The 12,190-nt window shown below is 35.5% G+C and overlaps 1 protein-coding gene and 1 pseudogene across 3 annotated transcripts in view; one reads left to right on the top strand and one right to left on the bottom strand.

Annotated features, from left to right (window-relative positions):
* Positions 1 to 144: 144 nt before the first annotated feature.
* ROCK2 (Rho associated coiled-coil containing protein kinase 2) overlaps positions 145 to 12,190 on the bottom strand; it is a 136,895-nt gene continuing 124,849 nt past the window's right edge. For 2 of the 3 annotated variants that reach the window (XM_027113809.1, XM_027113811.1), the window contains 2 exons: positions 4,811 to 4,910; positions 145 to 3,555 (listed from right to left, as the gene is read on the bottom strand). In XM_027113809.1, coding sequence (XP_026969610.1) covers positions 4,823 to 4,910 — 88 coding nt within the window. In that variant the 3' untranslated portion in view covers positions 145 to 3,555; positions 4,811 to 4,822. The remainder of the gene's footprint in view (positions 3,556 to 4,810; positions 4,911 to 12,190) is intronic. The other variant, XM_027113810.1, reaches the window with a different exon arrangement.
* On the top strand, positions 6,256 to 7,717 carry LOC113624056 (pantothenate kinase 3 pseudogene; annotated as a pseudogene).

The raw sequence follows: 12,190 nt of genomic DNA, 5'->3' as shown, positions 1-12,190 counted from the left end.
TGATAGGGCTGAAGATACCCAAGTCGGTAACCTTAGTTGAGACTTCTTTGCTATATCCATCTTTCAGGGCAGGTAATTTTGGGGGGTAAATTTTAGAATGTTGCAGCATTCCAGGACTATTTCACAGGAAAAGTATGAAAATGCTTATGTCTTAATTTCTTTTATTTAATTTTTTAATATAAAAAGCAGGCATAAAATACAATTACATTACTACAAAGATGCAACAAAATTAAAAAATATCAGGGGTATCATTTTTGTTCAAGGGGACAGCTGATCCAATATTTATGATTATCTAAACCATGCAGTTCTCATAACTTATTACAATTCCAAACAAAACTATTATGGGGAAGGGAATCAAGGAGAGGCCCCCCAAGCATAATATTCAGCACTGTCACACAGTGCTTATCTTCAAAGTGCTTTACAAACCAGCTATGGTATCTTCACAATATAGGGAAACTGACATCTTATCCCAGGGGAGGAGCGGTGAGTCAGTAGCAGTGTCAACAGAGACCGAGAAACTCCGAAGTGACTTGCTATCATCGGACTTTTAAAACATGTTATTTAAAGTATGTTTCAATAAGGTAATATAGTGTCCAAGTTTCTCTATTTTACCACCCAAATCCTGTAAGAATAGATTAACAGCAGCAGCATAACTTCTTAAATTGTGGTTTGGCAACCTAGAGTATTTCTTCTTGAGGATCTGCACATAAACTGGGATAAAGGAGCTCCTTCAGAGCCAGAATGGTGTTAACTCTAGCATAGTTTAAAAAACACTAACCTTTATTTTAGATTTATTGGTATACTTATCCTTTAGTTAGCTCCAGAGCATTTTAAACTTTCAGACAGATTTTTTTAAATGTTGCTTCTAGATAGCATTTGTTTAATTAATACTTTTCAAAAATGTGCTATACAGTAATCCTCGACAGTAATCCTGGCATCAGTGTTCCTTCTACTTTGTCTCACTATTCCCACAAAAGTAAAAAAATCCAACTAAGAAAATCCCAGTATTCACTACTTCTTAGTTCTCAAAAGGAGGTATTTATGGCTCTAGGAGAAATCAAGGTGTGACAGAATAAGCAACTTTTGGTCTTAAATTTATCTTGGAAGTTTTGGAGCCTCAAGAAAAAGAGAAGCTGGCACAAAATCAGGCTGTTAAACCAAGTCAATGTCATATATTTAATGAGTGTTGGGAAGAGAGCATTTGGATGGGTGTATGCACTCATGTATGTACATGAAACCAGCAACAGGGTATAAAGCAAATTCTTACCCAAGGTCAGAATTTTTTATTAAGCACATTTCCATTAGTTGAACAAACAACCTTATAAATCCTTATGTCAAACCATATAATGTGAAGAATCTTCATGGAGAGATTTTTTTCACTCCTTAGGATATCTTTTTCCCCCCAAAAAAACTTCACATTAATTTTCCTCATATAGTTGCATCACACCATGATTCTCCATATTCTTTAATATATACAGCATTCAAAATTTAAACTTTTGCCATTTTTACTCAAATATTTCAATTACTCGTGTAAACTTCAAATTATTTCACCTTAATAAAGTTTATTAAAAATATATATATATATATATATATACTCTCCAATTCAGAATAATATGATAGAGCCTCCCATAGTGTAACAAAATCTTTATATAAAATATTAATTCAGTCTCCTTTTAACAAGTCTAATGAATGGAAATATTTATTCTATATAAATTTTATATATTTTTCATTTTTTAATCTTACTTAAAAAAAAAAAAAAAAAAGAAAGAGCTGTGCCCCCAAACCAGAACATACCTGCAAGGGGACTGGCATGCATCTCTAGTTTTAGCACAGACAGCATGGAAGAGTGCAGCCTGGATAATGGAATAACAAGATTCAGTTTCAATACATCAGTAGCCAAAGGCCACTCTTCAATTTCCACAATAGTATCTATAACTGGGGATCTAACTCTTTAAACACCCTACACTGACCCCAGAAGGAATCAATGAAAAATGTCTACTTCCTTCATTGAAATATTAGATGATGTATTTCAATATCACACCAAACTCTGTGTATGTGTATGTATATAAAGAAAGACTGATAAAAGACTACGTAATTTTTTTTAACTTGATTCTTACTGATGTACACTGTAGCAGTATAAAACATACACTTTTCTGGGATAATGAGAAATAAAGCAGGAATAGTCCTGCATAAACTGTTAACTTTAATAGCATTTAAAAAAATAAAAATCAAGTTAAGTGCCTTTGAGGCAACTTCTTCCTAGTCACCAGTTTTCTTAACCCAATACTGAAATATTGCCATACACAGTTGTGTGTTTAAGGAATCACATTTAAATATTTAAAATATATCTACAGTATGTCTTAGTTTTCTTTGTATTTGAGATAATTTTTGAAACTTGAGTGTGAAAATGTAAAAATAGTCACAAATATCTTTATCAGAAATAAAAACATACCTAGGGTAGCCAGGAAATTAAAAGAAAACATTTCATAGTCACACACTAATACTGAGGTCTGTAAAAAGGGTTGGATGAATAATAGATATACATAAAAGATATATTAGTTCCAATACTATCCATTACTGTTTCTATCACCAATACTTAAAAAAAAATTCTCTTATACAATCAAAATAGGCTGACATTGATAACTATTATGTGTAAAAATAGTGCACTATTTTTCTTCTGCAAAGCAAATTTGCATCCTAAGCGCTGGTAAACACTTGTTTTTGTTTTTTTTTTTTTTAAATACAGAAAAGGGTGGAGATTTTGAAAAAAATTAAATTAAGGCATTCAAAATGGGTAAAGTTGCCTATTATGAAGCATTAGGAAACTGATATAATTAACTTCAAACTTGTTACAGTAATTGCTTAAACATGAACATGCAGTTTCCATCAGGTACACACAAATGAGTGATATAAACTCCAACATTATGGCTTTATACAAATGCATAGTTGCAACTGCAGTAAGTAATGATATCCGATTAATGTTTATAAAAAAATAAAGTGGGAAGTTAAAAAAAACCCTCTTGCAGTATTACAGTACTATATAGATGTGTGTGTGTGTGTGCACGCGCGCATGTGTATATATACATACATACATACACACACACACACACACAGTATAATGGTCACTTCTTAAAGATGCAGTCTATATCACTGTAGTGGAATCCATTCCCAGATTCTTCTGGCAAATGTGCTGGTGAAATCTCTCTGCTGAAGCTGAAAAGATGGTTTCTTTAACTCTTCTCAATCCTTTTATTCAATGTAGTGTGAGTGATGCTAAGAGAGCTTTATGGAACAAGTTTGGAAGAGTTGCACATGATATTCTTACTCTATTAACCAATCACTGTTGGTTCAACTTGTTGCTCCAAAGGAGCCCAGAAAAATCTATCCAACATTTAGAATTTATATTGCAGGAATAAAGGGAACATATATGTGTGTATCGGTCTCTCAGGAAAATATAGCTTTTTAATAAATTTTGGGCCATCATATTTCAGTCTTGTTTCAACTGTAAGAATATGATCACCTTGAATAATGACTGCATTCATAGAAGGCAGTTAGCTGGAAAGAAAAGGAAAGTAAAGTTAGTTGATACAGTGAAATAATTTAAGAGATTGTTATCAGTTCTCTGAAAAGGCATTCCATTTACATCAAACTATATAGTCTTCCAACTACTATACTTTTAACACCTGAATCATGCATAAAACATATTTACTCTATTACTTTTCTCATTTTCAGGTACATGCAATTATATTCTTCCTCATATTTTCTCACACTGGCCACAAACATGACACACAAGTTTTAATATGGTTAACTGAATATTAGGGTGAGACAATATGTCACTGAATAATTCAAGTGAATGTCAAGTTTGACTTGGGGTTTAACTGTTAGCTGCCTCATGTAGCTGAAAGAAGAGTGCACTTATGGACCAGGTTCTACTTGACTGTTTGACCCTATGCCACATTTTTTACATCTATGAAATGGGAACAAACATGTTATAGTAAATATATGTAAAAATTACTCTGTAAATCCTGGTTATAAACAGATCCCAATAATGTGTGATTTAAGTATGTATTTCGCAACATGTTGCTTAGGTTAAGATAGACATTACTTCTTTTAAATTCATTCCATATAAAAGGTTTAACGCACGAGTTTCAATTTTCATTCAAACCTTTTAGCCGCTGTTAACCAAACCACATTTTCTAAAAGCACAAGAGCTTTCACAGCATACCATTAGCATTCCTCAGCAAGAGTAACATTAAACTTTCAAAAAGTAAACATTTCACATCACAAAAAAAGCCAAATCAGAAACAGCTAGTTCACAGCATTTATTAGACTTATGAAGTTTTTATGGTTTCAATTCTTGCAAGTTAGAAAGAAGGAAAGAGGAGGGAAGGAGAGAGGGGTGGAGGGAGAAAGGAATCCCATGCTATGTTCACAAACTAATACAGCTGTAGGAACTTGAAAACACTGTAAATTTTACTTCTCTGCATATGGCTTCTTTGGAATGAACAGAAAGTAACAGAATTAGCTCCATTTGTTATTTCTACATGTTTCATTCCTAAGATAAAAAATTACAATTCCAACTGCATTGAAAATATATAGCCAATAAAGAATCTGAACATAGCATTTCACTTTTATACTTAACATGGAAATTTCAGTTAGAAACATGTCTGAAAACTACTTTTCAAATAAGTACTGTCAAAAACAACGTAATAAAATTTCAAACTGGTCAAAAATAATGAAAACCCAAAGTGCAAACCACATGCACTACTTGGAAATACTAAAACAACTCATTTCTCATTTTTTGATTTACCCATTTACTTCTTCAGAAATCAAAAACATCGTCATCATCATCACCACCATCAACATCATCAAATGACCAATCCCAGTCTTTAAATGCCAAATCAAGCAATCTGCAATAGGAGGTTTGCAAATTTATACTCTAACACTCTTTAGAAACAACAGTTTAATATGCTATGATCAAAAAATCACACTTTGTGCTGTAAGCATTTTAACTTTCCCTTCATTGATAACAACATGATTAAAATTAAGATGGAAGCACGCAGGGAAATCTTCTTTCTCTTTACATGCAAATGCATATAATCATGTTGACCAAGTATGCTTTCCAAGCTACCAGAGAACTGAGGACAGAGATAATATTTAGGGGTAAGACACAATCTTCTTTCCACTGGGCCCACATGAAGACGTAACCACCCTGATGCCCAGCTTGATTTAAGAACTGAAAGCTCAGTATGTGTCAATGTTCCCTTCACAAAAGTGCCCAGTTAGCTCACATTTTCGCAGAATTGTACCATAAGCCCTAGTATGAAAGGTGAGTAATATTAAGAATGTAGCTTTCTCAATTCCAGCAGGACCCTACTTTTTCAACGGGTCACCAAAAGTTAAGCCTTCCATAAAAAAATTACACATAAAGGGAAAAACACAGGTAGATAAGCAGCATTAACAACTTATCTTGGCCAAATAAACTGGACTTAGAACAGGGGTATATGTGGTCTTTTCTTTCCAACCCAACCCAACCATCTAATAGTGCAATCATTTTTATTTTTAAAAATAGGAGTAACTTTCTCATTGTTTATAACTGTGACGTTCATGAATACATTTGTGCCAAGGACCCATCTATGGTCACTATGTCAGTGGTTCTTAAACTTTAGTGTGTATGATTTATCCAGAGCTATGTATAATGCATACTACCAGGCTTCATCTCAAGAGATCCTGATATAATTACATTGGGGGTGGGGGGATGGGGGAAGTATTTGCGTTTTAAGATGAATTCTGAGATGAATTCTGATGCAGCTCCTTGACTTTGAGAATCACTGACAGAGTAGGTTGATGGATGATTACCCGACTCAAATTACTCCAATATGTGCTAAATGCAGAATACTTGATTAATAAGCACACAAACTTAGATATAGTTATTTATTCACTTAAAATATATCGCAGCCTAGCATACACTCATACTAATTTTTTTAGGCTTACATGTAAAGTAACTTTTAGCTATGGTTTCAACTACTACTTGGGAGACTGAGATCAGTAAGCCTTCCTGGGTATCCAAGCCACCGCTTTAGCATACTTTATGAAAAATCTGCATTTCATATCCTTCCAAAACCTTTGAAGAATGTGTGAAGCGTGTGCCCATGTCGCAATCTTCAACTTTTAAAAGTCTCATCACTAGGCTATCAGTGTAATGCACGAGGAGACTTCCTTAAAACGTCTCCCTCCTCCCCTCCCACTCAGTCATCTAATTCTTGTCATTTCAACTTAAGAATCTTTCTTTAGAGGGCGGCGGCTCGGGGCCGGGGCCTTTTGTTTGGGGCGGCAGGGGCCCCCGGAGCGGCGAGGCCTGCGGTTTCCCCTGCTCGCTCGGTCCCAGCCGCCCCTCGTGGCGGTGGGGGTGGGGGTGGGGGTCCGCCCCCCGGGCCGGGGCCTCGTCTCAGGCGCCCCTGCCCCGCCCGGCCCGAGGGGAGGAAGCGGCCCAGCCACCACCGGAGTCGCCGCCAAAGCCCTCTGCGCTCCGGACCGAGGCCGCCTCTCGTCCCTCCGGCCGACGCCATGAAGATCGAGGAAGCCAAGAAACCCTCTTTGCCATGGTGTGGCATGGACATCGGGGGAACTCTGGTAAAGCACTCATATTTTGAACCTATCGATATCACAGCAGAGGAAGAAGAAGAAGTTAGTTGAGAGCTTAAAAAGTATCCGGAAATACGTGACTTCTAATGTAGCCTATGGATCCACTGGTATTCAGGATGTACGCCTTGAACTGAAAGATTTAACACTTTTTGGCTGGACGGGGAACTTGCACTTTATCAGATTTCCAACCCAGGACCTGCCTACTTTTATCCAAAGGGGAAGAGATAAAACCTTCTCAACATTACACACGGTGCTATGTGCTACAGGAGGTGGTGCTGACAAGTCTGAAAACGATTTTCACACAGTTGGAAACCCCCACCTGCACAAACTGGATGAACCTGACTGCCTTGTAAAGGGCTTGCTGTAGACAGATTCTGTCAGTTTCAGTGGACAAGCAGGGTGCTATTATTTTGCTAATGCCTCAGAACCTGAGAGATGCCAAAAGATGCCTTTCAACCTGGCTGATCCCTATCCACTGCTGGGAGTAAACACTGGTTCCCAGTCAGTATTTTAGCAGTCCATTCCAAAGACAACTATGAACAAGTAACTGGGACAAGCCTTGGAGGGGCTACCTTTCTGGGTTTATGTAGTTTATTGACTGGCTGTGAAAGTTTTGAAGAGGCTCTTGAAATGGCATCCAAAGGTGACAGCACCCAAGCTGACAAGCTGGTCCGTGATATTTACAGAGGAGATATTAAAGATTTGGTCTGCCTGGTTGGGCTGTAGCATCTAGTTTTGGGAATATGATTTATAAGGAGAAGCAAGAATATGTTAGTAAACAGCATCTAGCAAGAGCTACATTAGTTACTATCACCAATAACATTGGTTCTGTGGCACGAATGTGGGCTGTTACTGAGAAAATAAACAGTCGTCTTTGTTGGAAACTTTACGTGTCACTACTCTCTCGATAAAACTCTTGGCATATGCACTGGATTACTGTCAAAAGGTCAACTGAAAGCATTGTTTCTAGAGCATGAGGGGTATTCTGGAGCAGTTGGTACACTTCTTGGGCTGCCAAATTTCAGCTAAAGCATCGGGTTTCTCTTGGTTAATAAATGTCATTCGAGAGGAACTGAAGACCAGAGGTGTTATTACTGCATTATTTGTCACCGGGAACCAAAGGATAAAAGAGTAGCACTATTCCTGTTGATTTTTAAGTGTCAGAATGGTAAGCTGCTATATGTTGCGATATTAAAAAGAGAGCTTCAGTAATGTGAAGTATATTTCTAAGTGAAATGCTTTCCCTTCTGTATACAGCCAGTGTTAAATCCTTAAATGCAATACAGCCTCTGATTATTGAGCCTCCTCTGAAAAAGATCTTCTATTTATTTTATTTTATGTAGCCAACATTGCAGTACTGTATGTTCAAACATGAATCTTAAAGTCTCAGAAATGTTTAGCTCATGAAAAGAATTGATTCTGAGTATTTTTTACAAGTCTGTTCCATGTGTGCTTTGGTTACTAGTAAGTGGACAGTGACATACCCTGTATCGAAACTCACTGAAACGGCAATCAAAGATGATCATTTTTATGTGATTTTAGAAATGTTAAAGCAATATTAATTATCCATTACTGTTGCTTTCCAAACATATCTTCTCCCAAAAAGCATGTTTATGTGATCTTTCCCCAGAAGTATAACCTTTCTCAAATGCCATAATTTAATTGAAATACTATTGTTAAACATTAGCCTGAATTTTAAAATGAATCCTAGAAAATGCACATAATTGGTGATACTGCATTTTTTGTATTTTAAGTTTATCAGATAGTACATTTTAAAATGTTTTTTAATTGGAGGCTTAATTACTTATTTGAAAGTCCATTCAGTGAGGTCCCAGGACTATTTGAATGGAGTATGGTTTATATGTATTGGTAGGGTTCTGTGCTCTTCTCTCTATACCACATTTATTATCTTAGGCCCAAAGTTAGCCATTTCTGTTTAATTAGGTCTGAACCATCAAAGCTAAAGACTGTCTTCTACTGTGAACAGCAACAAAATCATTTACTCTAAATGGATGTTATGGAAATTTAAAAGACGAGTTGTTTTGAAACTATGGGCATCTGAGGCTGTATTGCAGAATTATAAAAGGATCAATGTTTCATACATTCTGGTAATAAAAGCATTATAGTTCCCCCCAACACACACAAAAAAGAATCTTTCTTTAACTTGGTTTCTTCTCTCCATTTTCACTGTCAATACTTTAGTTCAGGATCTCATTAAGTCAAAACATACTAATCTCTTGTTGAAAGCCTTCTATCAGAACAAAATCAAAACTCCTATAGCATAGTGAACATGGTCCTTTTCAATCTGGCTCAGAGCTTTCTCTCCAGTGTCATCTTCTACCGCTTCCTGTTACTACCCTCTCCCCACCCTAACCCAAGACAACATTACAAACACATAGGTAATTCTGACAACTAGTGCCTCTACACATAACATTTTGCCTAAAGCCGTCTTTTACCTTATTTCTTTGCCTGGGAAATTACTGATCCGCCATTTTTTTGAGACCGTTCTTGATGTTTTAATGGCAGAATTCTCTATGCTTTCCTTTGTTCTCCCATAACACTTGCTCATGCCTCCATAATAAACAACATGTTAAACAGTACTGTAATTATCTGTTTGATTGTCTGTGCTCCTCCATTAATTGATCAATGGGTATACACTTCAGGCCTGTAAAACTTATTGCCAAAGACTGCTTCAGAAGGGGTTTAGTTTTCAGTTCTACTAGCATTTAGTTTTGAGTTCTACTTAGCAGCACATGATTGGGCTTGTTTCTTTACGTCTCACCAATACTAAGTTTCTTAATCCTTACCACTTTGGCAGGTGAGAATATTTTTACAATATAGTTTTAATTTTAATTTCTTTGCTTAGTAATCAGGTTGATCACTTTTTCATATTCATGGTAATGCCTATATGTTCCTCACTAATTTTTATATTGGGAAGAGTCAATTCCCTTTTTCTAAATGACTTATATAAGTACTCCATGCACAAAGATACTAACCCATCTTTCGCAGATGTATTGTAAAATATGTGGTGTTTTTAAACCTACAAGGCTTTAATTTTTGGTTAGTCAATCTTTTTCTCTTTCTTTGCTTTTATTATTAGGAAGTTCTTCTCTAATCCAAGATCAGATACATATTCCCCTATTTTCTTCTACTTCATTTATGGGTTTATTTTTGACACTTCAAGTTGTATATAACTTTACTATTTTTTTTCCCAATTAGTCTATTAATGTTCTAATATTTAGAACTGAAAAAAACAGAGATGAGATAATGATAAAATAATAGCTCCCCCCACCCTTAAGTTTTAACTGTATTGGCAATGCTTTATTTCTTAAAACTGAATAAACTAGTATTGGTTGCATTTTTGCTTTATAGTTTTCTACGTGGCTTAAATAATTTTAAAAAAATCTTTAAAGAAAAAGATAATTAAAGATAAATGCCCCCAGCAGGGACCAGTATTTTGTGTCTTGCACTGGAACAAATTAGGATCTCTCCAAACTGTCTTCATCAAAAGTCGGCATTTTATTCACAAATTTCTTACTTTTCCAGCATAGTATTTTTAATTCAAAATTACCGAGGAAACATTCTTCTAGAATAGCATTTCTATACATTGCTTTATAAAATGTCAATTAATTCAAGTCTACTTGAATCACTGTGAGGCAGTGAAGTATTACAGTTGAGAATGCAGGATCTGGAACTGGACTATCTGGATCTAAACTCATGGCTCTGCTACTTATTAGCTGTGTGACCTTGGGCACACAATGTTTCTCTGCCTTAGTTTCCTCATCTGTAAAATATAGAGATAAATAGCTAAATCACAGGGTGGTTATGAGGATGAATTAGTACAGTTAAAGCTCTGAGAAGAGTGCCTAGCATATTATAATATGCCCTCGAAAATTATTTTATATAATAAAATTATGTTATTTTATATAGTAATAATAGCTAACACTTATTACTTTAAAGCACTTCACTATAGAAAAAGGGAAGTGCTGCAAAGAGAGGTAAAAGGAGAATCAGAACAAAGAATGTCACAGAAGCCAAAGGAAAAAAATATAATGATGCAGTTGTTAACAAAGGAATAAAAAAAAAGATTAGATGAATATTTATGGATACTATGTTTTAGTGTGTATAGAAATATATATATTTGATGATGTCTAATGAAGCCAAACATTTGTTTTAAGAAAGACAGCATGTGAGTTAGTTCAACTAAAGCTAGACTGACTAGTGCTAAGACTAATATTAAATAAACACAAATGAAGAGCTAGATATTAAATTACTGGTGATACACACCAGAAATTCTGTTCCTAGGTTTTCTTGGATAATCGTTTAAAGTTCTACCCATTCTTCCATAGGAATAAGTTATAAATTAGTAGGGTATTGCAGACCATCCAGTCCAATGCTTGACTCCCCAAGAGCCATGCTACGCGACATCAGACTGCATACACAGGACAGATCAAGGAGCGCTGCTCCCTCACAGTTCTGCCAAGCAGTCATCTAAATCAGGCGCACACCTGTGGCGACAGGGCATTCACTATTCTACAGCAAGCCGATTCTTTCAATTTTGCAAATCTGACTGCTTGATAGTTCTTCCCAGCTGACTGAAAAATATGCCTCTCTGCTTAGTTCTTCCAAGGAAAAATCCTTTAAATCTTTATTGTTATTTATGATCTCCCATCCTTTCAAAACACTTCCTCAGAAGACTAAAGTATCCTTAGTTCCTTCACTTGCTACATGTGTATGTAACACCTTCAAATGACCCACTACTCTCTCAGTAATTCTCTTCTGTATACCTTCCAATTTGTGTATGCTACTCGTAAAATGTGACACCCAAAATGGAATGCAAAAGGTAGGGTTATTCACCTAAGGACAGACACAGATACAATTTTGTGAGTTAATGAAGCAATGGAGGCACAGATGTTAAAAGCAATGGAAATAATGTTGCAGAGGCATAATAAAATGCAAAACTGTATTTTAAATTTGCCCATCTTTACATTTAAAAATTTAAAGAGCGTATTAGATTTTAAAATTCCAAAAAAAATCCCTGTACATTTTACAGTCAGTTTTGGTATTAGTTTCATCTACATGCATAGTTATGAGAGAAAGAAATCCCTATTACTTACTGTTGCTATGCAAAATGTATTAAAAAAAATCAGTGAAGAATGATTCGAAGGGCAGGGCCAGAACTAAAAAAAAAGTAACAAAAATCAAAAGTAAATGTGCTTTCAAATAAATCATAATGCTGAACTGGGGGACAAGAAAATTATAAGTCAGCGAGCATGAAAACTTACGTAATTGAAAACATGCCTCACTTGGTCTGAAAACTGCTTCGTAAACTGTCTTAACACATGTAGTGAAATCATTAACTTGTCAAACAGCACAAAAGAATAAAATATACTAAAAAAACTATAGCTCTTATAGTCTTGAATCTAACAAATTATCTTCCTTTCTGGAGTCTCAAAAAGAAAAAGAGTAATACCTATTCTACTCCATGAGTATTTTAAAGATCAAATGAAAGAATATATAGAAAGTTAAAAGAGAATATATTGGG

The sequence above is a fragment of the Aethalodelphis obliquidens genome, unplaced genomic scaffold (assembly GCF_003676395.1).
Source record: "Aethalodelphis obliquidens isolate GAN/ISIS:26980383/991018 unplaced genomic scaffold, ASM367639v1 scaffold12, whole genome shotgun sequence".
NCBI classification, from domain to species: Eukaryota; Metazoa; Chordata; class Mammalia; order Artiodactyla; family Delphinidae; genus Aethalodelphis; species Aethalodelphis obliquidens.
This window is presented reverse-complemented; position numbering and strand designations above follow the sequence as displayed.